Source organism: Castanea sativa, chromosome 12, assembly GCF_040712315.1.
Source record: "Castanea sativa cultivar Marrone di Chiusa Pesio chromosome 12, ASM4071231v1".
Lineage (NCBI taxonomy): Eukaryota > Viridiplantae > Streptophyta > Magnoliopsida > Fagales > Fagaceae > Castanea > Castanea sativa.
Window position 1 is genome coordinate 28366671 of NC_134024.1, and position 24338 is coordinate 28391008.

At 40.1% G+C, this 24338-nt stretch overlaps 3 protein-coding genes and 1 long non-coding RNA gene across 4 annotated transcripts; 3 read left to right on the forward strand and 1 right to left on the reverse strand.

The window, feature by feature from the left end:
• Positions 1-2297: 2297 nt before the first annotated feature.
• On the reverse strand, positions 2298-4016 carry LOC142619242 (uncharacterized). The gene is made up of 3 exons (XR_012841468.1): positions 3742-4016; positions 2650-3003; positions 2298-2568 (listed from the first exon to the last, which is right to left on the reverse strand). It is a non-coding gene; the product is annotated as an uncharacterized LOC142619242 (long non-coding RNA).
• A 7756-nt stretch (positions 4017-11772) lies between these two features.
• Positions 11773-12582, forward strand: LOC142620477 (uncharacterized). Its single transcript, XM_075793841.1, has one exon. It carries the CDS (start codon positions 11773-11775, stop codon positions 12580-12582), a length of 810 nt encoding a protein of 269 aa, XP_075649956.1.
• Positions 12583-14385: 1803 nt separating this feature from the next.
• LOC142620478 (uncharacterized) lies at positions 14386-15096 on the forward strand. Its single transcript, XM_075793842.1, has one exon. The coding sequence runs from the start codon at positions 14386-14388 to the stop codon at positions 15094-15096; it is 711 nt and encodes a 236-aa protein (XP_075649957.1).
• Positions 15097-15174: 78 nt separating this feature from the next.
• Positions 15175-15549, forward strand: LOC142620479 (uncharacterized). The gene has a single exon (XM_075793843.1). It carries the CDS (start codon positions 15175-15177, stop codon positions 15547-15549), a length of 375 nt encoding a protein of 124 aa, XP_075649958.1.
• Positions 15550-24338: the final 8789 nt, after the last annotated feature.

Here is a 24338-nt window from a genome sequence, read left to right on the forward strand (position 1 = left end):
TTCACACACAACACTTATCATGTTATCAAAAAAAAAAAACACACACACACACAAGTTCTTGGGGCAGTTTGAGCCCATGCTTTGAGGATACAGGTCAACACAGTAAGACCAACCTTTGAAAGTAGGAACCTGTTAAGCCAACAGAAGGCATTTTCTGATTTTCAATGCATGATTGTGATAGAAATCAGAGCTAAAACTTCAAGGAAAAAGCTAGAGTGATAATGTTATTTATTGAACTTCACTAGTGGATTTCCAACGTGGCTTTTGATATATATGTGCATATTTACACTTCAGAAGGACAATGAACAAAGACAAAAAGTATTTATACCCTAAAGTCTTTATTTTTTATTTTTTATTATATCCTATATCACCCAAATGCCACCTATTTTTGGAACAATTAATACTAATCACACAACAAAAGTTTAAGTTTAAGACCTAAATAAGCCCCCCTCCCTACCCCTTAGGAGTGTCATAGAGCAATGCATAAAGGCAGTAGGATCATGCTAATGATTTTTACGCTAATATGATTAGATTTGGGAGTCCCATAGTGATATAATGTTCAAACCCAGAACTCTCTCATAGGCATAGTACACTCAAATCTCCATTGGGTTGAGGTTTCTTACAATTTTTATGTACTTTTAAAGAACATGTTCAAAACTGGTTGTACTTTAAGCACAAATCCTTAATCAATTGGGCCACCACAAGTCAATTTTCCACCATTGAGTCCATCTGTATATGCTAATATGTCTCCCAACACAGTGAACAAAACTCACTCACATGTGTGTGGAATTAAGGTAGCGTATGGATGGTGATATCATGACTCAGTGCACAGTGTTCCCTTGATGAAGGAGAATCAGTCAGATAACAACTCACTAATCACATAGGAAATTTCATGCATACTTCCCATTTTCAATAGATAAAACCTTCAAAGATTGTGGGTTTTTCAATGGATGATATAAGTCACCAATTTATAGAAATCATATAATCTCAGCTACACTCTAAAACAATAAGAGTCTTTTACACCTACAATATACTAGTTTTCTAGTGCAAACATGTTCCACCATAATGAACAGAGCCTTACAAGAGAAAAATGAACCGTTTATCATTCACATAAGATATTTACAGCTCAGAATACATTGATCCCATATGCATAACACCAATTTTTTAAAAATCAACCTCTTTTTAATCACTCAAACGAGATGAATATTCCAAAAAAAAACCCAACTGAATCAAAAGAAACAACATTGTTTTCAACAAAAAAAAAAGTTTCAAAATGCACCAATCAATAAGATTAGAATAGAACAGCTTTGACCCACCAGGTCTAGGAAACTCTGCTTATCAGTAACTCCATCCACACATGCAATTCCTACACTTAGCCATTATTAAGAAACTCAACCTTGTAGTGGACATATCATGATATAATTGTATGAAAAGGAAAACATGATAAGCATTTCACCTTTGGTGTAAGATCTTGATGCACCACGCCCTGAAGATGACAAAATGCAACCACATTCAGTATCTGTAGCGTTACACATTAAAAATAGAGGTAAGCAGTTTGTATAGATTTGTCATTAGACAACCCAACAAGTGTACAGATTTGTATAGATTGTGAAATGCCTTCCAAAAGCAGTTTCACTTCACCCAGCAAGTTGGAAAATGAAGAATTAATTATAGATGCCCGTTATAGACAGTAGCAGAACAAAAAGGAACAGGTAATCATACATAAGATTAGGTAGTAATAAGAGTCTTACATACACATGGTGGCCATATAGTTTGTGCCCATTAAAAATAAAAAAAATAAAAAATAAAAAAAATAAAAAATAAAAAAGACTGCAACAGGTACAACAAGAAATAATTACTGCTTAATTGTCTAAAGAGTGCAACATGTAAAACACCAAGGTTTTGGGAATTAGGGTTGTAGACAAGCCCCTTTCCTATAAAGCAAAATGCAACTGAGGGTTCATGGTGTACTGCATCTCTAGCCACTTCAGCTGGACCTCCTTCTTCTCTCTATTAGCTACAAACATGTTCCTACCGTCTAGGTTATTAACGAACAAACAGGTGTTGAACATATAAAGGCAATCACCGGCTTGCACCCCAGGAAGACTCAACACCATGTCCATAATTGCTTGCATCTCATTAGCGGCTGCGGAAGCAAATGGTGTACGAGTACTTACACTTCTACTTTCAACAATAATATTTGAGATGCTCTTTAAATAGTCGAACAACTCTTGCACAACTGAGCATTTTTCTTGGTTTCTTGCAAATTCCCCTAAAAAGGTGGACACCGTTTGCCAAGCCTTTCCCCTTATTGACTGCCGATGTTGCCCTCGACGATGATGGGCCTTCAACCTCCATTGGGTCAACATTGGCAGAGGGTTCACATTGGGGGTCGACAAATTCTATGCTGTTATTGGAGTCCCCAGACCCTTCAGTGCATGCCTTTGGCATTTCACCACTCGGGCAGAATGCATTTTTCCCTATTGCACAAGTGCCTTCAAACATGATTTCCATAGACTGAACATTTGGCAAAGGTTTGTTTTTATAGTTTAATGCCTTGGGACATGCCTACATGTGGACAATCGGTAGTTAGAACACAATATAGTTGTTGACAGTTGGGTTTTCTCAAATTATGTAAAGTGAACTAACCTGAAGCTTTCAGGTCCACCACTCATCACTGGCCTCAAGGTCCCCAGTTACAGGATCAACACCCAACCCAGAGTCACGGTCAAAACACTCCCTCCAATTCTTCCACAGTCTTCTCAAATGATCCCATTTGTTTTTGAACTGTACGTGAGTCACTACTTTTCCAATTTCAGTCAACTGCTCAATCACTGCATCAACCCCTTCCCTTCTCAAATATCCTTGATGCCTCTTGCCATCTAGGACTTGAGCAGCACTCAAATCACAAAAATCTTTTACTTCCTTACTATCTTTCCACCCAATTCTGACCTCATTACCACCGTCCTTCGATTTCCCCTTACCCATTTTTGCACCTTTGAACTGGTGTTGAAAGGAACATAATCACAGTAGATTTTAGGTTCCAATGTTACCAGACAACATATGGTGTATAAACAAAAATAAAATACCATTACCACTTCCTGAGGGGAAAATAACCCCCAAAGTTCTCACCAATGTACAAGTTGTTTCTACAGCCAGGCATGAACACAAAAGCCAATAAAATCTTTGGCAGGATACTGAGAACAACTTCTCAACCCCTCTATCTCAAACTGGAAGCTTGTCTTCCAATAAATTAAAAATATATATAAAAAATGTTGCTCCCTAACCTACCAACTTTACCAATGTGGGAAGAATCAGGGGAGTACTAAAGTTAGACAAGGGAAATACACTAGACTCTCTGAAAACACATTCAATTGTTAAAGGTTGATAAGCAATGGGGATAATGTTCGGGAATCCCTGATCCTGGTTCAGACAAGAGAAACCCTAATTCAAATTAAGTTGTGAAATATTACTAATTGAACTACAAAATACCAATGATTTTAGGAAAAGCCAAAAAAAAATACTATTGTCAAGAAGAGAAACACACAAAATTAGACGACGAAGAGCACAGCCAAGCGTAGAACACAAAACACACAAAATTAAACCCACATACTAGTGGCATGGAAAACACACAAAGCACAGCCAAATGTAGAACACAAAACCACAAAATTGAAGCCTCATTTGTACAATATAAGAACACACCAACAGATCAGAAAGTATGAGAAGTTAGACAGAACTTACCCGTGAATAAAGAGACCCACAGTGGCGGCAACGACGTCCCAAGCGAAGCGAAGCTAAGTTGGAGCGAAGGAAGAACAGAGGAGGGCTTTGTTTGTTCCTTCTAATGGGTTTGCTCTGTTTCCTCAGTTTTTATGGGTTATTGGTTGGTGGGTAGGTGCACTTCATTGAAGACGAAAAGGATGAAGCATTGAAGGAGATTGAAGGCATCACTGCCAAAGTGGTTGAGAGGAATCACGATACAATGAGAAAATAGCCGTTGGATCCAAACGCACTGTTTTGGGGTTGAGCTTTCTTTCGTGGGTTTGAGATTTGGGTTTTTGTTCAGTACAGTGTGTGCAACGCATTTCCTGGGATTTCAGTCCATGAATACTGTAGCTGCAGACGCGTTATTTTTTAATGAAACGGTGCGTGTAATAGTTTTTCATCCAGCGTTTTCCTGCGTTTCTTTCGTGCCCCTATAGACACGGGTCCCACAGCCATCCAAATGCAAACATCCAAACGCTGAGTAAAACGCTGCATCCAAACGCTCTCTTAGTCGTTGATCAAGGACCACCACTAAAATTTAAATATTTCTCAAATTTTTCTTAGAGATTTGTGTTATGCTTGAGTCCATATATATTTATAAACCTCAATCTAAATGGGTCTAAGTTTTGCTTGTTCTACCTGTACTAGTGTTTTTCACTATCACACAACTAAACGACTTCAATGCAATGCACATTGTTAGTCAATTCATGACAGCTCCACAATCTTCTCACTATGTTGATATCATTTGCATTTTTTGATATTCAAATACCTTGGTCAATGGGCTCCAATTTTGGATTTGGATTTGGATTTGAGGAGGGCTAAATCTAAATGTTTTGTTCGGTTAACTTAAAATGAGAAGAATTTGAATTTGACCCAAATCCATCATGGATTTTAGGGTCCAAATCTATTGATTTCAAATCCCCTCACAAACCATGGAATTTGAAAATCCCCCACTACACGCTCTTCACTATTCTCGCGTTTCTCTACCTCTTTCTTCCTCGGCGCCACAAGCTCTTTCTTCCCTCTCTTTTTCGCGGCAACACAAGTTCGTCACTCTCAACTCTTCTCTTCCTTTTTAATCTCTCTATTTCTCTATTTCTACTAAATATGAATCCATATAGGCTCGGGGTTGTGGGTTTCATTTGATTTTTTGGTGGGTTTGCTTGGGTTTCATTTGATTGTTTGTGGGTTTTGTTCATTTGTTTGTGCATTTTGTTTCATAATATTTTTAATGATTTGTTTTGGGTTTGTCTTTATTTTCTATTTCTATTTTCTTTTGTAAGTTTGTAATGCAAATTATGTGTTTGATGAAATGCTTCTATGAACTATCTATGAATTGTGAAGTAATAAGTAATTGATTTGATAAATATTTGTAAATTGTTGATTCGTTGTAGGGTAGTTACTTAGCTCCTCTGTCCATGGCATCTCTTCAATTGATGAATTTCAAATCTCTTCAAAGAATTTTAAAATCAAGGGATTTCAAATCAAGACATTTTAAATAAATAGATTTCAAATCCAAATTCAAATGTTGCCATCCAAACACAACCTAATTTATTGGCAAAAGGCAAATTATGATTGCTTGTTCCAACATAAAAACTGAGTATAGAGCACTTACTAACACCAACTCATAACTTTGGCAGCTATGATGACTTATTTAATATCTGTCTTATGCTCCTATCTCCTGTAGCATGCCTATGACAATTAGAGGGCAATATAAATTGCATACAATGATGTTTTTCATAGATGTACCAGCAATATTTTTAAATTAATTGTCACTTCGTTTATCACCACATTGTCTAAAGCACCTTATGAGCCATATTCATTTTCTTTCCATGATCGATTGGCTAATATCTTTACCAAACCTTCTCCACCGGAACTTTTTAGGAATCTTGCATCCAAATTTAAGTTGGCCTACCACAACGCAACATTAGTTTAATAGAGAACGGTAAAACATAGGTCCAACCGTCCAAACCATAGCTTGTTTATGTTCAGTGTATTAGTATGCATGCTTTGTTACATTGTATTATTATACTATCATATACTCAATGCCGGCTCAACGGCGAAAATGGGCTTTTGCCCTTTTCGCAAAAAAAAAATCACCATGTTGCTCCTTTTTTCAAACTAATTAGGGAAATGCCCATCTTTTGAAACTTGATTTTCTCAAAATCAAGTCCTATAGCAGTGTTTTAAGGAGCCTATAGTGGCGTTTTGAAACTCGATCTCCATGAAATCGAGTTATAAGGAAAAAAAAAAAAAAAAACTTGCATGGAACTCGAGTTCCAAAACGCCACTATAGGTCTTGAAAACGTTACTATAGGCTCCTTAAAACACCTCTATAGGGCTCCATAATTTTTTTTTTTTTTTGAAACTCGATTTTGAGAAAATCAAGTTTCAAAAGAGAGGCATTTCTCTAATTAGTTTGGAAAAGGAGGCAACACGCTGATTTGTTTTCACGAAAATGGCAAAAGCCCATTTTCCCCCCGGCTCAACACTATAAGTAATTGATGAGGTTGCATAAGGCCTCAAGTAGAAAAATGTAAAAAGGGCCTCAATTTTAATTTAATTAAACCCAAATATTAGCTAATAAATAAAATAATATCTTTTTTATTGTATGAAAAACAAAAAATGTTATGTGCACAACATTTCTCACAATACTTTTACAATAAATTCTAAGTAACAAATTTTTATTGACTATTATTGATGACAAAAAAATGATTTTAGTGGTGGATTCAAATTAAAACTAGTAACAACTTAACACCTAGTATTTGTTGTGAAAAATATTGTGAATATAGTACTTCTAAAAAAAAAAAAAAGCAATACACAGAAAAAAAAAAATTCATAACATTTTTCACTATAGTTGATTTAGCAAATTTTTACTAGTTCTCATCTAGATCCACCACTAACATCATTTTTTTACTTACTACTATCAATCTACCACATTAACAGGTGTAAAAACTTTTGTCAATTTTTTTGTATCTATATAGGCTTTCAATAAAAAATAAAAATAAAAATCTATATGGTTCATGTTAATCTATATATATATATATCCTGAGCTTCTTTAAATAGACTGGGTGGAGCTTAGGAACCTCTGAGGGAGCTTAGGATCCTTTTAAGATTCCTGAATTTCTGAGGGGGTAATTTGCTTTTTCAGATGGTGAAAACCTTTTTCACCAACAGTAGACGGGAACCTCAAAAGAGCAGCGTAGCTGTGACACCGTTCATGTTTTGTCTCTTTGTGTCAGCTGGTACTGTTCATGAATAGTAACTTGTCTGCTGGTACTGTTCTGCATAGTGATCGAATTTGGAACTGTTTGGAACTATTCTGAGTAATGACTGGTGCTACAAGAATAGTCTAAAAACTATCCAAATTATGGCCCTCGTAGGGGTCTTGAGAATTCTAGAAGGGGTCAAATGGTTGGTGACTGGTAGATGCTTCAGAAGAGGTAGGAGAACTCTTTTCTTCCTCTTTTAACTATGAAGCCTAAAGGAGCAATTGATCAGCAAGATCTTTTAATTTTCTGCTAAATTTTCTAGCGACTGAGATGGATTCTAGGCTAGATTGAGACCTTGTCTTCTGGGCAATATCTCTGGGGACTAGGGGAGGGAAATCCTTATTTATTTGATTGATGACTGGATCAATTTTGAGGCTAGCCCACCATTTTACTGAGAATTCTTTGTTTAGCAGATTGTTGCTAATTGCATAGGACCACATACTGATGGTCATATGCAAAATTGCTGGAAACTAGGAATTGTGATGGTTGACTTGTAATCTTGAACTAAAATACTTGAGGGCATCTTGGAGAGGTTCTAGGAAGATCCAAGGGATTGATCCAAACATTTCTCGCCACTTAAGGTACCATGTCGATATTTGGCTATTGAAATTTTTGTCAAACATTAAGAACCATGAATGATCAAAGTTCTTATTCTGATAAAATAAAATCTTTTCAAAGGCGTCAATATAGTCATAATAACTATATTGGATTTTTGAGCCTTCTATTGTTCTGAGCAAAGAGGGGTGTTGGCCCCATTCTTTGCAACTGACAAACCTGGTGATGATGAGCTTGTGGTAAAGGAAATGCCAATTTGGTGGCAAAATTTCCATTGCAAGGGCCAATGGATCTTTTATATGAATCATGTGAGGGAGGATGCCACCATAACCAATGTTAGAGGCATTTGTCTGGACAATCATGGAAGAATTTACTGAGGGAATTCCTAAACAAGGGAAAGTCTTGACATATTTTTTGATTTCTTGGATGACTAATGTATGAACTGGGTCCAAGGAGGTGGATTGGATCAAAGTCTATCAAAAAATGGTTTGCATTGCTGCCTAAGATTTTGATAGAAATTTGATATGTAATTAAGAAATTTTAGAAATCTCTGAAGCTGGGTTTTGTCAAGGATCCATATATATATATATATATTGTAAGGGCTAAAATTGACCTTCAACCCAACAGATATGAGCAGTGGCCCAATAGGCCCACAACAATAGATTTTAGAGAATGAGTTTAACAGATGAAGACTTAATGAATCAAGTATGAATCACAGTGAATTGGTTTAGTGTTGTAATGATTGAGAAGTATAATTTGAAGAGAAAAACACTCATCGATCAAATCCGAGGAACGTATGTTCTTATAGATATCTTAGACTTACACGAATACACAGAGTTCCTAGTTTTATAGAGTTCTTTTCTTCCATCTTCATTTTTTCAACTCCCCCTCAATGTCAAGGAATCCCTTCCCTTATATACTCATTCTTCTTCTTCCCATCTTAACCTTCCACTTGTTGATCAAGTAAATGATCTCCTTGATTTTATCCCATCAGAATCTTCCTGAAATCTCTATGTGTAGCTGTAAGGCTAAAAATCACTGTTTAGGCATCACCTCCACATAAATGTGGCCAGTTGGTTAGGTGTAGAGCATTCAATGTGGTGGTAGCAGCCTTCCTCCCAAATATTTTTTAGTTTTCTGTTGACTTATCTCTTTGAAGCTTATCCTCCCAAGCATGGTTGCCTCTTGCCGAATATTTGTTGGATGGTCGGGCTCCAAACTCCTGTTCTACTTTTCAAGGAAGTTTGGCTCCTCGGGCAACATTACCTATTTGTTGTTATCGGCCCTTGTCCTCAGCCCACTAACCTACTAGCCCTTATTAATGCTTGGTTGTCCTCGAGCTCCTTGGCATCCTCGGGCATGGCCCATGGCCCAATACCCTTATTCGGTTCTCTTATCCCCCCCTACACACACACACACACACACACACACACACACACACATATAGATATATATATATATATATATATATATATATATATATATATATATATATATATATATATATATATCAATAGGTAAAGCTGAGAGAAAATCCAATTAGATTTCAAATTAAAATTCAATTAGAGTCTAATTTTGCATCACGTGTCTCATCTAATCTAAGTTTTTGAATTTTTGTACCAAGTGAGTTAATTTAGTGGGAAAATTGGATTTCAATTAGAGTTTAATTTTGTGCCACATGTTCTCATCTAATCTAAGTTTTTTAATTTTTGTACCAAATGAATTAATTTAGTGTAAAAAAACGAGAAATCCAATATAAATAAACCATAAAAAAACTAAATCGTTTATTTAACTCTATATATATATATATAATTAGAGGAAAGAAGAGTTTGAATGATTTTATATTTATGAGCTTTTTTTTTTTTTGTATAACTAGAAACAATTCAAATATATGTCATTTATATAATATACCATTACTATGTACGGTCCATTACTAACTAGGTAATATATATATATATATATATATATATATATATATATATATATATATAGAGAGAGAGAGAGAGAGAGAGAGAGAGAGAGAGAGAGAATTCAATTAGAAATCAAAATTGGATTTTGCTTTTATTAGTTTTCCATACAAATTAAATTATTTAAATTTTTGTTGTTATTTTTTCTCTGAACTAATAAGCATATTTTTTATACTATTTTTATTCATATATTTTGTATTCGAAGATATTGAACATAAAAAATTATAACTGAGCTGAACAATCTCATGCACCTATTCACATTCAATATAGGAGATACTATTTGACCAACTTATCATATTATTTTGTGTTTTATTTAGTAAAATTTCATAGACAATAATTGTGAATTGATCTAGTATATATATCCAATAATAATTTTCAAAATTATATACGTAATAGCAATGTAATAAAAAATTTAGCGTAACCAATATCATGAAAATTGTAAGTAAAAACTATTTTAGTACCTCTAAATATCCTAGTTGAACTATGTCTTATATGTTTAATAATCCAAACTAATATCAATAGCACCACTACAATTCATCATTCATGTGCATAAGCACAGGTTATATACTAATTGTATGGGGAGAGGCCCGGGCCCATTGGGCCTTAAACCCCAGCCTTGTGATAACGTACGAGACGGGGCCTCAGGCCTGCTTGGCAATGGGCCCCCATCTTGAGTTACAACACCTGACATCCCCGGCCTAAGCATACCTCAGCACCCAGCAAACCCCCCTCCTGAAGATGCTACTTCTCGGGGGTACTAGGTCCCATCAGTTCAATATTGTCTTGGCGAGTATCGCCGCCGAACAACCATTTGGAGGCAGAAACCAGTTCCAATGCCATTGCCACAGGCACCAACGGAACCTCCACTAAGACCACTTTGGAGCGATAGAATTGTACCCCCATCTCCTTTAATAGTCAAGGATAATCATAACATCTCCACTGGTCTCTGCCTATAAAAAGGAGAAAAGAATGAGGAAGAAGGGTTGGCAATTTCAGAAAGAAACATAGAGAGAAGAGAGAGACTACCATGAGAAGAGGAAGAGAAACTTAGAGAAATAGAGGACCTCGCAAAGTCCTAAGTGATTGCATTGGTCTCAAAGCGAAGGATCATCCATAGTAGGAAACTCAAAACCCACGAAACAAATAGATTGTGAGCCCAAAAACGTTAACTGCATATTTTTGGCCCACACAATTGGCGCTATTTGTGGGAAACTCCTACAAAGCTATGGTTCTACTGAGATCAAAGCGAGAAAATGTCCAAAGGCCAGTCAAGGAGCTACGCTGAAAGTGGCTCTAGGAGGTCTTCCCAGGGATCTACCTGGCGAGAAAAAAGGCAAAAGAGACGCGAAGATAGGGAGTATGAGCGAGAAGAAGAGCAATTCGGCCTTGGGGACAGGTCGTATCAAACTCACCGGACAATGTCGGGTGCTTCGGAGCGTCGACTTGTCGATGAGCAGGGCTAGGAACTTAAGTGGTTACGAAGGTTGGTGAGAGATTTGGAGTTGGAAGCAAGAGGGAGGCATCAGAGGAAAGGTCGTGGGGAGTGCGAGGAAGAGTCGACAAGCATGGAAGGTCGATACGAAACTGGGTCTCGTCAGTGTGGTCCCCATTGTCACCAAGATCGCTCATGGTCACGAGAATGTGCAGATATGGGTTTAACTTCCCCCGAAGAGCGAGGGCCTAGGAATGCCGCCATGGATGCTATGAGTCGAGCCCTACGCCGAGCTACTCGATCACCATTCTCCGGGGACATTGAGCGAGCCCCTATGCCAAAAAAATTTACGCGGCCATCGTTTAACTCTTACAATAGGAAGACGAACCCAGTAGAGCACGTAAGCCATTATATACAAATGATGCCGTTACACGCCCATAATGATGCGTTGATGTGCAAGGTGTTTCCTTCGAGTCTCGGGCCCACTACATTAAGGTGGTTCAATGGATTAAGGAATGACTTAATTCACAGTTTCGCCAAGCTGATCCAAGAGTTCAGTGTCCGGTTCATAACTTGCAGCCGAGTACCACAGCCAGTAGACGCACTGTTATCAATGAAAATGGGGGCTGGAGAAACCCTTCGTAACTACACTAGCTAATACTGGGAGCTTTACAATGAAATCGGTGAGGACAACGAGAGAATTGCGGCAACCACCTTCTGGTTAGGATTGCCCGAGGATTCCGAGCTTTGAGAGTCACTAACAAGGAGGCCTCCCGAGGATATGAGGCAACTGATGAGGCCTGTCGAGGAATATAAGCGTTTAGAAGATGACCAACTCCAAAATAAAGGTAAGGACCCGGTTGTAAGCAATCCTCGACAAGGCAATTTTCAGCCGAGGCCCAGGAAGGATTTGAGGATTCAAGAACCAGAAGCTTGGGTAGGAGAAGTGAATGTGGCATTCAAGGAGCTGGTGCACAAGATCGTGGATCGAATCAAACATGAGCCATACTTCTGGTGGCCAAACAAGATAGGGAGCAACCCGTCGAGAAAAAATCATAACCTGTATTTAACATACCTTAAAGATAAAGGGCACACCACCGAGCAATGCAGGGTGTTAAAGGATCATTTAGGGCAGTTAGTAAAGGCAGGATATTTGAAAGAGTTCATGGTGGGCCCTAAGAACCAAGAGACTGGGCATAATGCTCGGCCACGGGGGAATCCTCTTCCCCCTCCGCTAGGAGTGATAGAAGTCATTCATGCAGCCCCGAGGGGCATGTTGGCACCCAGTACGAGGAATGTGTTGGCGGTAGCGCTCGTGGGAAGCTACACGGATGAGCGACCCCCCGAAAAGAGGTCGACATACACTCGGGAGAGTTTAGCCTTTGATGATGATGATCTAAAGGGCACGATTCAACCACATGATGATGCTTTTGTGGTTACGGCTTGGATAAGTGGTTTCACGGTAAAAAGAGTGATGATAAACCGGGGGAGTGGTGCCGACGTGATGTATCCCGACCTGTTCAGGGGGCTTGGACTAAAGAAGGAAGATCTCTCCAAGTATGATACACTCCTAGTGGGGTTCGACGGCTAGATGGTGATCCCAGAAGGGCAGATTTCCCTTCCTATAAATATGAAAGATAAAGAAGTGGTGGTAGCCTTTATTGTGGTCACGTCATATTCTTCGTATACGGCGATCCTCTACAGGCCATGGATTCACACAATGGGAGCGGGTACCGTCCACCCTGCACGTGAAGGTCAAATTCCGCACCGAGCAGGGTATCGCTATAGTGCGGGGTGATCAGTAAGTGGCCAGGCAATGCTTGGTAGCCGCAGTTAGTCAGGAAATCAAGCAAAAAGAATCAATCGAGGAGGATCCCTTATAGCAATCACAGGAACCCTAAGAGGAAATGGGGGCTAGTTGTGCCGAGGACTTAGTGAAAGCGAAGATACTGCCAGATTGTGAAAGGAGTTTTCTAACAAGAGCAAGTTTGAGGGACGAAGAAAGGGTAGAGTTACTGTTGTTTCTTGTACAGAACGTAGACGTATTCACTTGGAACCCATATGAGGTGCCCAGGGTTGACCCTAAGTTTATAGTTCACAAACTCAACGTAGACCCTTTGTACCCTCCTAAGAAGCAAAGACCCAAGAGATCAGCCAAGGAGCATGTTGAAGCCGTCAGACAAGAGGTCGGGAAGTTAAAGGAAGCCGGGACTATAAAGGAAATGTTCTTTCCAAAATGGCTTCCGAACACTGTGGTAGTGAAGAAGAAGAATGGCAAGTGGAAGGTTTGTGCTGATTTTACTGACTTGAACCGAGCATGTCTGAAAAATCCATTTCCCATGCCAAAGATTGATCAACTTGTAGATGCCACTTACGGGCACCCGAGGATGAGCTTTCTAGACGTTTTTCAAGGATATCACCAAACTTCCCTCGCTGACGAGGATCAGGAGAAGACAACATTCATTTTCCCTGATGCCAACTACCATTACACCGTGATGCCATTCAGACTTAAGAATGCTGGAGCCACATACCAATGAATGATGACGAGGATGTTTAGGGATAAGATTAGGTATACGGTCGAGGTGTATATTGATGACATGGTGATAAAAAGCAAGAGAGAGACGCAACATATTGACGACCTAGAAGAAGTATTTGAAATACTCTGACGACACCAGCTACGTCTCAACGCTAATAAGTGCACTTTCAGAGTGGGAGCCGGCAAGTTCCTGGGTTATTTGATCACTAAACAGGGAATAGAAGTTAACCCCGATCAAATTGAAGTCGTGAAACGCCTCAAATTGCCAAGCAGTCCAAAAGAAGTTCAGAAACTGACCAGCATGGTAGTTGCCCTTAACCGGTTTATTTCCAAATTCACTGATCGATGCCGGCCATTTTATCAGCTTTTAAGGAAATGGAAGGGATTCCGGTGGGATGAGGAATGTGAAAAGGCTTTTCAGGACCTAAAGGAGTACCAAGGACAAGCACCAATGTTGATAGCCCCAGAGCCCGAAGAAGATTTATACATGTACCTTTCAGTGTCTGAGCATATTGCAAGTGCTGTGTTGCTGAGAGATCAAGGTGTGCAACTACCTATATACTATATCAGCAAATCCTTGATCGATGCTTAGATGAGGTATTTACCGCTAAAGAAGTTGGTATTAGCACTCGTGCACTCTACACAAAAATTGCCCCTTATTTCTAAGCTCACACCGTCTATGTGCTGACCGAGTATCCTCTACAGTCATTGTTGAGAAGATCTGATTTTACGGGGAGAATAGCCTAGTGGAAGACTCAGCTAGGCTCTTTTGACATTAGATATAAACCTAGAAGCTCAGTAAAGGGTCAGGTTCTCACCGATTTCATCGTAGAATTTTCCCCGAAGGGGGGATTGGAAATGGTCTGCCACATAGAAGTCCTCCCGTGGAAGGTATTTGTGGATAGTGCGTCTAACGCATTAGGGGTTGGGGCTGGAATCGTAGTTATCACCCCAAAAGGAATAAAGTTGGAGCACTCTTTTAGGTTGGGCTTTAGAGCTTCTAATAACGAAGCCAAGTATGAAGCCTTGCAGGCTGGATTAAGAGTTGTCTCAGATTTGGGTGCTAAGGAGGTGAAGGTATACTCAGATTCCCGATTGGTGGTTAATCAGGTACGAGGGAACTTCGAGACCAAAGATCCCCGAATGATTGAATATTTACGATTGGTAAAGCAGACTATAGGCCACTTTTCGAGTGTGAGAGTGGACCAAGTGGCTAGAGGGCAGAACCGGCACTCCGACTCATTGGCCACATTAGCATCATCGGTAGCCGATGGGGTGCCCCGATTAATCAGAGTGGAATTGGTGGCCAAACCAAGTATTAAGACGGGGACAAGAGTTTCACAGATTACCACTGCCTGGCAATGCTGGATGGATCCTATTGTTGACTTTTTAGCTGAGGACCGAATACCGAGTGACGAAATGGAAGCGGCCAGAGTGCACCGGGCCGTTGCTCGATATTGGTTATCTGCCGATCGGAAGCTATACCGAAGGTCATTTGAAGGGCTACATGAGGGGGTGTGTGGCAATCACATTAGGAGACGTTCATTGGCCCACCGAGCGATGACTTAGGGATTTTTGTGGCCGTAAATTTGAAAAGATGCCATCGAGTATGCACGGAAGTGTGAGCGATGCCAAAAGCACGCCCCGATGATCCACCAACCTGCTGGGAATTTGAACCATGTTAGTAGCCCGTGGCCCTTTGCCCAACGAGGGCTAGACATAATTAGTGCTATGCCTCAAGCAATAGGCAACCGAAGATTCATATTAGTGGCCGTGGATTACTTTACAAAATGGGCAGAAGCGGATGCACTGGCAAACATCCAGGATGTGGACATCAAGAAATTTGTATGGAGGAACATTGTAACGAGATTTGGGGTACCAGAGTCCCTTGTGTCAAACAATAGATTGCAATTCGACAACAAAGCTTTCCACAAATTTTATGGCAATGTTGACATCAGAAACCGGTATTCCGAAGAAAAGGTTAAGCTGAGGCCACCAACAAAGCCATCGTGGATGATCTGAAGAAAAGGTTAGAGAGGGAAAGTGGGTCGAGGAATTGCCTAGTGTTCTGTGGGCATACCGAACGACCCCGATGAGGTCCACAGGAGAGAATCCGTTTTCTCTGACATTTGGAGCGAAAGCAGTAATACCAGCTGAGATAAACCTATATATGCAACGCCTAAGTTTTAGGATTCACTCTAGCCAAGAATGCAGAATTGATGTTCAGAAAGCTAAACTTGTTGGAAGAGCACCGCGAGACGGTAACCATTCGGCAAACGGAATATCAGTAGAAGCTTGCCTGAAGGTACAACAGAAGCGTGAGGATAAGGGAGTTTACCGCTGGAGATCTAGTGCTTCGAAGGGTAGTGGGGAAGACCCGAGAAGTTAATGCAGGGAAGTTAGCCTTGACCTGGAAGGGCCATACAGAGTGACTGCCATTGCTGGCACGGAAGCATACTATTTGGAAGACTTAGATGAAAGGCCACTTCCTCAGCCATGGAATGCTCACAATTTGAAGAAATTTTATTATTAATCACCAGTACATGAGGGCGCAGCCTGAACATAACATTGTATGTGCATATTATTAATATGAATGTGATGTTTATCCATGCTGGTGTGTTTGTACCTACGACCCCGTCGTCAGTTAATTCATTTTCTTGTCTAACAAATGCACGGAAAACTAATGATAATTATACTAAGGACAAAAGCCTGCTTTTTGGTTCGATCCCAATCACCGAGCAGGTGGAAACCTTACATCGAATTATCCTAAGGACAGAAGCTTGTTTTTCGGTTCGATCTCAATCACCAAGCAGGTGGAAACCTTACATCAAATTATCCTAAGGACAGAAGCCTGCTTTTCGGTTTGATCCCAATCACCGAGCAAGTGGAAACCTTACATTGAATTATCCTAAGGACAGAAGCCTGCTTTTCGGTTCGATCCGAATCACCGAGCAGGTGGAAACCTTAGATCCAATTATCCTAAGGACAGAAACCTGCTTTCAAGTTCGATCCTGATCACCAAGCAAGTGGAAACCATGCGTCAAACTATCCTAAGGACAAAAACCTGCTTCTCGGTTCGATCCCAATCACCGAGCAGGTGGAAATCTTACGTCGAATTATCCTAGGGGCAAAAACTTGCTTCTCAGTTCGATCCTAATCACTGAGCAGGTGGATACCTTGCGTCAAACTATCCTAAGGACAAAAACCTACTTCTGGGTTTGATCCCAATCACCGAGCAAGTGGAAACCTTACGGCAAATTATCAAGGGTAGAAACCTTTCCCAGTTCTGATCTTCATCCCCAAAGCGGGATGAATTTTATCCAATAGGAATCATTCCCGGTTCTGTCCTGATCACCAAATGCATTAGTCCGGCTGTTGAATCCGATCTCTTGGACAGGGATACTTACCAACGTTAAACCTTCCTAGATAAGTCGAATACGTTGAATTCGGTATTTATTGTCAAGGAGCCAATTCTTTCTAAAGATAAGCAACCCCACCATACCGACCATGGTCACTATACATGCACGAATATAATCTCTCCTTGTGAAAAACGATTGATAGGCTACCCGGACACTAGAATCATGTATAAATACAAAAACAAAAACAAGCAAGTTGAACACGGCAAGAAGAATAACTTAGTAAAAATTTGATAAACATTCGTAAATAAGATTAAACCAAGTGTTTGTCAACCGCGTCTAGATGATTGATAAAAGTGAACAGAAAAGAAAATCACATCATTGTTCTGTCACCACAACCCGGTGACCCTAGGCAATCAAAACAAATAAAAGCATAAACTAAAACACGAGCGAAAAGTAAAAAAAAAAAGAAAAAAAAAAAGAACTGTAGGATCGGTGGGCGGGACATGAACTACATCATCGACCTGTTGTTTTGATATACCCTTGGTTGGCTGATTGGCTGGTGGTTGCTGGACTGGCGCATTTTTGGCAACGTTGAGGTTGTCGGTAACTTCGAGATTAATACTCTCCACGTGAGTATCAATTGCTCGCACCAGCTCCCTCATGCTAGGAGTATCCTCTTCGTCAACAGCAACAGCCTGACTCTGAACGGGGTGGGGAGGGGCCGAGTATAGGATTTGCTTCGGATTCCTCAGTGGAGAATCTTCGGCCACCCCCATTACTTGAAGGGCTACTAGCCACCCCTCTCTGAACCCGTGAGACCGGGATTCTTGAATGACGGGCTCCACAGAGTTTTCGTCATCTGTAAAACCTTTGTTGTACCACTTGTCCTCACAAGCTTCGAGGGCTGCCGTCAGGTCAACTATCTTGTTAGCATTGGTCAGGTCTAAACTTGCTGCCTCCGCCTGTTTAAGTTCCACACCCCTAAGCTTGGCCTCCAGCTCGGCTAACTTCTTTTCTGCCAACTCCTGGGCCTTCTCGGAGGTCTGAACCCTCTCTTCGGCAGCCTCAACAGCCTAACCCTTCTCATTTGCCGTGGCAGCTGCAACATCCTTGAGGGCCTTCTCCCGTTCGGCATCCTCAGCAAGCTCTTTTAGCCTCTCATCAAGAACGTGGGAAAGCTGTGCGGCCTGATGTTGTAATAATGATTAGTATGAAAGCTAAAGGAGTACACACACATCAAAATAAATGCAAAGGTGAGAAAGTTACCGCTATAGTGTGCCATTTTAACCGTTTGGTCAACGACTCCTCATCCTCCTCCGAAAAGAAGTGAACATCTTCAAGCAATAGAAGGCCGTGCACCAGGCTCTAGGCCACCCGCTCCCCATGACCTGGGCCCAGGTCCTCAAGCTGGCAGATGCTGGCAAAATCCCATCACCAAATTTGAAGGTAGGCTACCAACCCACCTCAATTCGGGATGAAGATGCTACGCCAGTGCCAACCTGGCTATCTTAGGGAGTCGGTCGAGAAGCACCCTCCAGATCGTGATCCCGCCCGAGGAGGGGTCTTCGTTAGAACACCACCTAAGTCCTTAGGCAGTTGATCGGTAACATGCTGTCTCTTTTTACTGCGGCCAACGGGGGGAGGAGGGGTGCAGTCCTTGTCTTGAGGCTGAGGTTGGGCCATGGGACGAGTGCAGGACAAGAACCAGTCAACTGTCATTTTTCGCCTTGTAACCATCTTTGCATCTAGGTCAACTTCGATTACTTCTGGCTCTGTTGCTCGGACTTGAGCTTCAGACTATTCAATAGCTACGTGGTCTTTGCGGCTAAGAGATACACATTCGGCAGATTCGTCTTTCACTAGTGCAAGATCCTTCGCGGTAGTGTAATGGGGGCCAAGGTCCCGAGCTTCATCGGTGGTAAGTGTAGGCGGGAGGAAGTTTGCGTGCCAAACGTCTATATACAAGAGAAGTGAGCTGTCTACCAACAACGCCTGGCTGAATGACTGCCAGGTAGTATACACCGGGTTGACATTAAGTATCAAATGGGATGCTCTGAGTTGTCCATCATTGTGTATAAAAATCTCTGACCTAAGTACAAAGTTAAGATCTCTAATGTGCATGACTCTAAGATCCGGAAGGAATCTTCCTCCTTCTGTAATAAATCAACAAACAGACCGGTTAGCATACACGTAAATAGCTAAGTAAATGATTTAAACTTAAAGTGAACAAAGGTTCTCTGTACCGACCAATGCTACATGGCAAAAACAGGCAAGGGAGCTCATCGGCAAGCCAGGTGCCGCTCACCCAAACGAATTCCCCCACCGAGTATCTATTGGAATCGGGAAGGCAGGATATTAACCGTACCCGTATATCCCTAGTTTTTAGGTAGTAATCGGTATTAAATTTTCCGCACAAACTGTACATGAAATTAATATCATGGTGGTTTAGTTGCAGACCAAATATTTGGTTTAACCTACTAACACAACCCACGACTCAGTAAAAATTGGGGGAGAGTTAGTCAAGACACAAGCCGTAAAATCTAAGAGTACTTATAATAAGAGGGTCCATGGGGAACCTAACCCCACCCTCAAGAATAGTCATTAAAGAGAAAAATACTATATTTGAATCGGAACGCTTGTGGAGGTCAATATCGCCCTCATGGCAGTAGGCAATATCAACATCTCTAGGAACATTAAAAGTTGCTCTAAAACTAGCCAAGGACACTTTAGAAGAGAGGAGGTGAGAATAGCCCATTCCTAAACTCAAAGATTAAGGGTAGACCAAAAGAAAGAAGATAGAATAAAAAGAAAGAAAGATGAACTCATTGTGGGCTCTAGGGAATGATGTTCTAGGTTGGAGAATATGTACAAGAGAGAAATGTGCTTGGCAGTGAGGGAACTGAAGAAGAGAGGATGTAAAAAGTGAGATGGGAAGTCAGGAGAAGCTATATATAGTGATTAATGCATTTAATGAGGCAAGAGGCGGGAAAAATCCCTCCTAACCCTTTTTTTGTAACTCGCCCCACACGTGCGGGCACGGTTCACGAACCATCAGGTTATAATTACTAAAGTGATAGCCTGGCCCAGCGCTACCTTCAAGAATGCTTTGATAATCGCCTTGTCCGCACAGCGAATGATGCTCAGGATTCTCAAGGGACCATCAACGCCGGTTAGATTATCCTTGATTCGTTCTCGGTGATCTAGCACGAATCAAGAGGGAGTTATTGTACAAGGAGAGGCGCTGGGCCCATTGGGCTTTAAATCTCATCCTTGTGATAACGTATGAGACGGGGCCTCAGGCCCGCTCGGCAATGGGCCCCCATCTTGAGTTATAACACCTGACATCCCCGGTCTGAGCATACCTCAGCACCCGGCAAACACCCTTCCCGATGTTACTTCTCTGGGGTACCAGGTCCCAACAGTTTAATATTGCCTTAGGGAGTATTTTCGCCGAACAACCATTTGGATGCAAGAACCAGTTCCAATGCCATTGCCACCGTCCCCAATGGAACCTCCACTAAGACCACTTTGGAGCGATAGAATTGGACCCCCATCTCCATTAATATTCAAGGATAATCATAACTTCTCCACTGGTCTCAGCCTATAAAAAGGAGAAAAGAATGAGGAAGAGGGGTTGGCCATTTTAAAAAGAAACACAGTGAGAAGAGAGAGACTACCACGAGAATAGGAAAAGAGACTTAGAGAAATAGAGGACCTCGCAGAGTCCTAAGTGATTGCATGGGTCTCAAAGCGAAGGATCACCCATAGTAGGAAACTCAAAGTCCACGAAACATATAGATTGTAGTCCAAAAATGTTAACTTCATATTTTTGGCCCGCACACTAGTTAATAATAATTTTGCATTTATAACAAGATAATCGTGTTTAAGTAATATTTAAAATTTTTAAATCATATTTAAATATATAAATTGTCTCAATTTCATTTTTCGTCTTAGGCCTTCAAATGCATCAAGCCGCCTTGATTATACTCTTGTATGACTTGTCCTACTCTATATAAAGGCACACCCTATGTACGGTTCTAAACTCATGTAAACAAATATAGACATTAAGTTTTTTCATATTCTATTATAGAACTTACAGTCCACGATGGAGGTTTACTGGGGTTTTTAAGGGAATTTAAGGCATTTAAAGCATCAACCTAAGAAAACGCCAACCCTTTACAAATATATATATAGAGTCTTCTTTTAACAAGGAGGAACTCAAAGAGCATTGGCATTAGGAATGCCAAATGCCAAATTTTTAGCATTTGACACACCAAACACCAAATTCTATGCTTTATGAGATGTTTCAAATCTTAAATTTTTTTATGACATGCTACAATGCCATTGCTACAGTGTCATTTTATTAATGGAACCGCACTGTAGCATATTGCAAAAAATAATAATAATAATAATCTTTTTATTCGCTCCGGTGGGATTGTGTCTCTCTCATCTCATGTTGCAAAATTTTTGGGTTTAAAGAAATTAAATGATTTTTAATTGGATGTTTATATTATTTTAATGTGTGGAAATGTTAAAATAGAACACATGATGTATGATATATTGTTAAATTATGTGGTCAAATAGATAAAGTAAGATTTTATGTGTTAAAATGGCATTTACAATAGCACAGCTGATGCTAGTGCCCTAATACAAAGTGCTAAAATACAAGACACGTTTTTAACTGAAGCTGTCAATCAATGATTATTGCAGCAATAAATGGATATTTGTAGCTATTTCTAAATAATAAAGAATAATGAAGACAGTCACAACAAAGGGAAAACATGGAGAGAGAGAGAGAGAAAGAGAGAGAGATCTTACCAATTTGAGAGTGAGAGGCGTGAGAATGAGGTTAAGGTGAGAGAGAGAGAGTTATTGGGTATTTGGGTATTTAGGGTGTGAGGGTCACTTTTTTTGACGGTGTCTAGGCCCAAGCTTAAACAAGGACCTCGGGGCCCTCTTGTTGTAGTTTGAATGGACTGGGCTTGGTTTACCGCAACTAATGGGCTGTTTACAAACTAAGTGGTGCACAGGGCAAGGTTCACACAATACGTATACACTAGCAAGTGAGAATATATGTATTGAATGACAAGAAAACAACAAAGGAAGACAATGTAATAAAGAAACACGCAAAATAATTGTTAGGGATCCTCAAATCAATAAGAAATACTCCATTAGTTTTCTTAATTATGATTACAATGTGCTCACTAAGACGTGATACAAGGTCCAAATAAGCTCAAAAATTATAGACTTAGATGGCTATCTAAGCCTCTAAGACTTGCAAAGTTTGAATCCTTTTAAATCCAAGTATGTACTATAGTGGCTGTTTCTAGGATACCGGGAGATATTTCCCTATTTTCTTTGAGTTTTGACAGAGTTTTCTCAATGATTCTATTATGATTTCACTATTGCTCAATAATGCCCTCCACTGTTGCTGCTTCCTCCTTTTATAGCGTCACCTTAGGGCTCTAGGGTAACACTGGTTCCCTCTCTTTGCTTTCCTGGGTAACAAAGCCCGCAGCGTGCCAGTAGCTTTGGTAGCCGACCCATTCCTTGTTTCTCATAGTTCTCTTCTTTTGGTGTTTTTTCTCCAAAAGCCCCTTACTGACCTTCCATTCTAAGGTGTCTTCGGGGGAGTTGACCTTCAATTTCTCTTCCTCCAAGGCTTCTCTATCTTCCTTTTTTCCAGACTTAGCCTTTTGGCCGCCTCTCCTTTTATCATTTTTTCCTAGTGAGCCGGATCCTTCCCTACCAAGTCGAAGGTTTTCCTAGCTACTTCCCCTTATGGTTCTTCTTTCTGGGTTCCCCGAGGTACCGACATTTTGCTCATGAGTTGTTGCTCTCCAAGCCCTCTGATTCTGCGCTGCATCACTGAGTGCTTGAGAAGGACATATTTGTCATACGTTTCTTGTGCCTTTTGGTTCCCCTTTTGACTATCTCAATCCCTCTTAAGCTGTGTTGCACATCCCAAGGATCCCGGGCCCTTGGCAATCTCCAAGATCCCGACCCAGTTCTTTCTATTGGACTTTCTTTGGTCCTCTGATTCTTGGCAGGCTAGGCCCTTTTCTTTCTTCCCTTTGTTTCATGGATTCTAAAACTTGCCCCTTCATGGATCTCGGGCCTCAAATTTATTAGGCCTACCATCCTTTTCTTTTTTGTGAGCCCAACCCCTTTTTTTCAATTTTACTTTTCATGGGTTGGCCCAATGTGCTATTTTTTTTGGGCCTTGTGTCATGATTTTTTAGACCTCAACATAGGGTTTACGCAAAAAAATATTAAAGGAAAAATAAAGAAAAACAATTTTGTACTCTAGCTCCCAAATTAGCAACATGCACTCTTATTTTTTACATATTGGGTAATGAGAAATTATTTCCTCACCAATGAAACCCTAATCTTACATATTGGGTGACGAGATTATAATTTCATCACATCTAGTAAGTATTGGTGACGCGAACCTTTCACCACCTTAGATCTCGCTTTTGGAGACAAAATATTTCATCACCATAGACACCAGTGCATCTCGAGCCTTAAAAATTTCGATAGCGCCATATTTTTCATGACCTATAGTGACGAAAAAAATATTTTGCCACCAATTTGAATATCTTTAATGACAAAATATTGATTTCGTCACCAAATTTAAATATTTTATCAAATTTGATGATGATTTTTTTTTTCCTCGCTAGATTTCATCACCATGGTCCATGTTTGTTGTAGTGTTACAAAATGATCTTTAATATTGCAGTTGATGAGCACATTTTACACTAATAAAGTTGTCATAGCTTCCACCCAAATTAGTAGCCCTCTAACATCTTCATGAACTCATGCTTATATACTAAGTTACCCTTCTTGTTTCTGTAAATCATAGCTAGTATCACTAAGTTACTTAGTCTCTTTGCATCAAAATTTAGTTTAAAACAACCAACAAGTGGAGGGAATCCTTACCAAAACTGATTCATATTCATCTTGATTTCTTTCCAAGCCAATCGACATTCCATGTAAGTTCTATTAACATTTCTGATAATTTAAATGGGTTGATAATTTTATCTTCACACAAATGCTTCTTTCTTTGTTCTTTGTTCTTTGTTTGATCTCTAGGGCTGCACATAAAGTGAAATCTCAAGTTTCTATCCTATGCAATCCCAGTAATTAACTAGTTAGGATCGATTGTTGGTTTCACCCAATGCATTCTATATTAATGTTTTCTGAATTTCTGCATTTGAAGAGGTCAAGATGACATTAACCACACTTGCTTAGTTATGGGACACTAGAGAAATATGCAATGATTGCAGGATGATTTGCAAAGAGCAAACATTCTAAAATTAAAAGGCATATGCTTTAAATTGGAAATCTTTGCCTGAGCATTTTCTCAACTAAACAAAACATTTTCGGTTAGGATGTAATCATTTCTGAATTGGAAATCTTTGCCTGAGCATTTTCTCAACTAGCAATATGCCC

Coding starts and splice junctions, on each gene's coding strand:
- LOC142620478 (XM_075793842.1), top strand. CDS start 14,386: ATGGTCTGCCACATAGAAGTCCTCCCGTGGAAGGTATTTGTGGATAGT.
- LOC142620479 (XM_075793843.1), top strand. CDS start 15,175: ATGATCCACCAACCTGCTGGGAATTTGAACCATGTTAGTAGCCCGTGG.
- LOC142620477 (XM_075793841.1), top strand. CDS start 11,773: ATGAGGCAACTGATGAGGCCTGTCGAGGAATATAAGCGTTTAGAAGAT.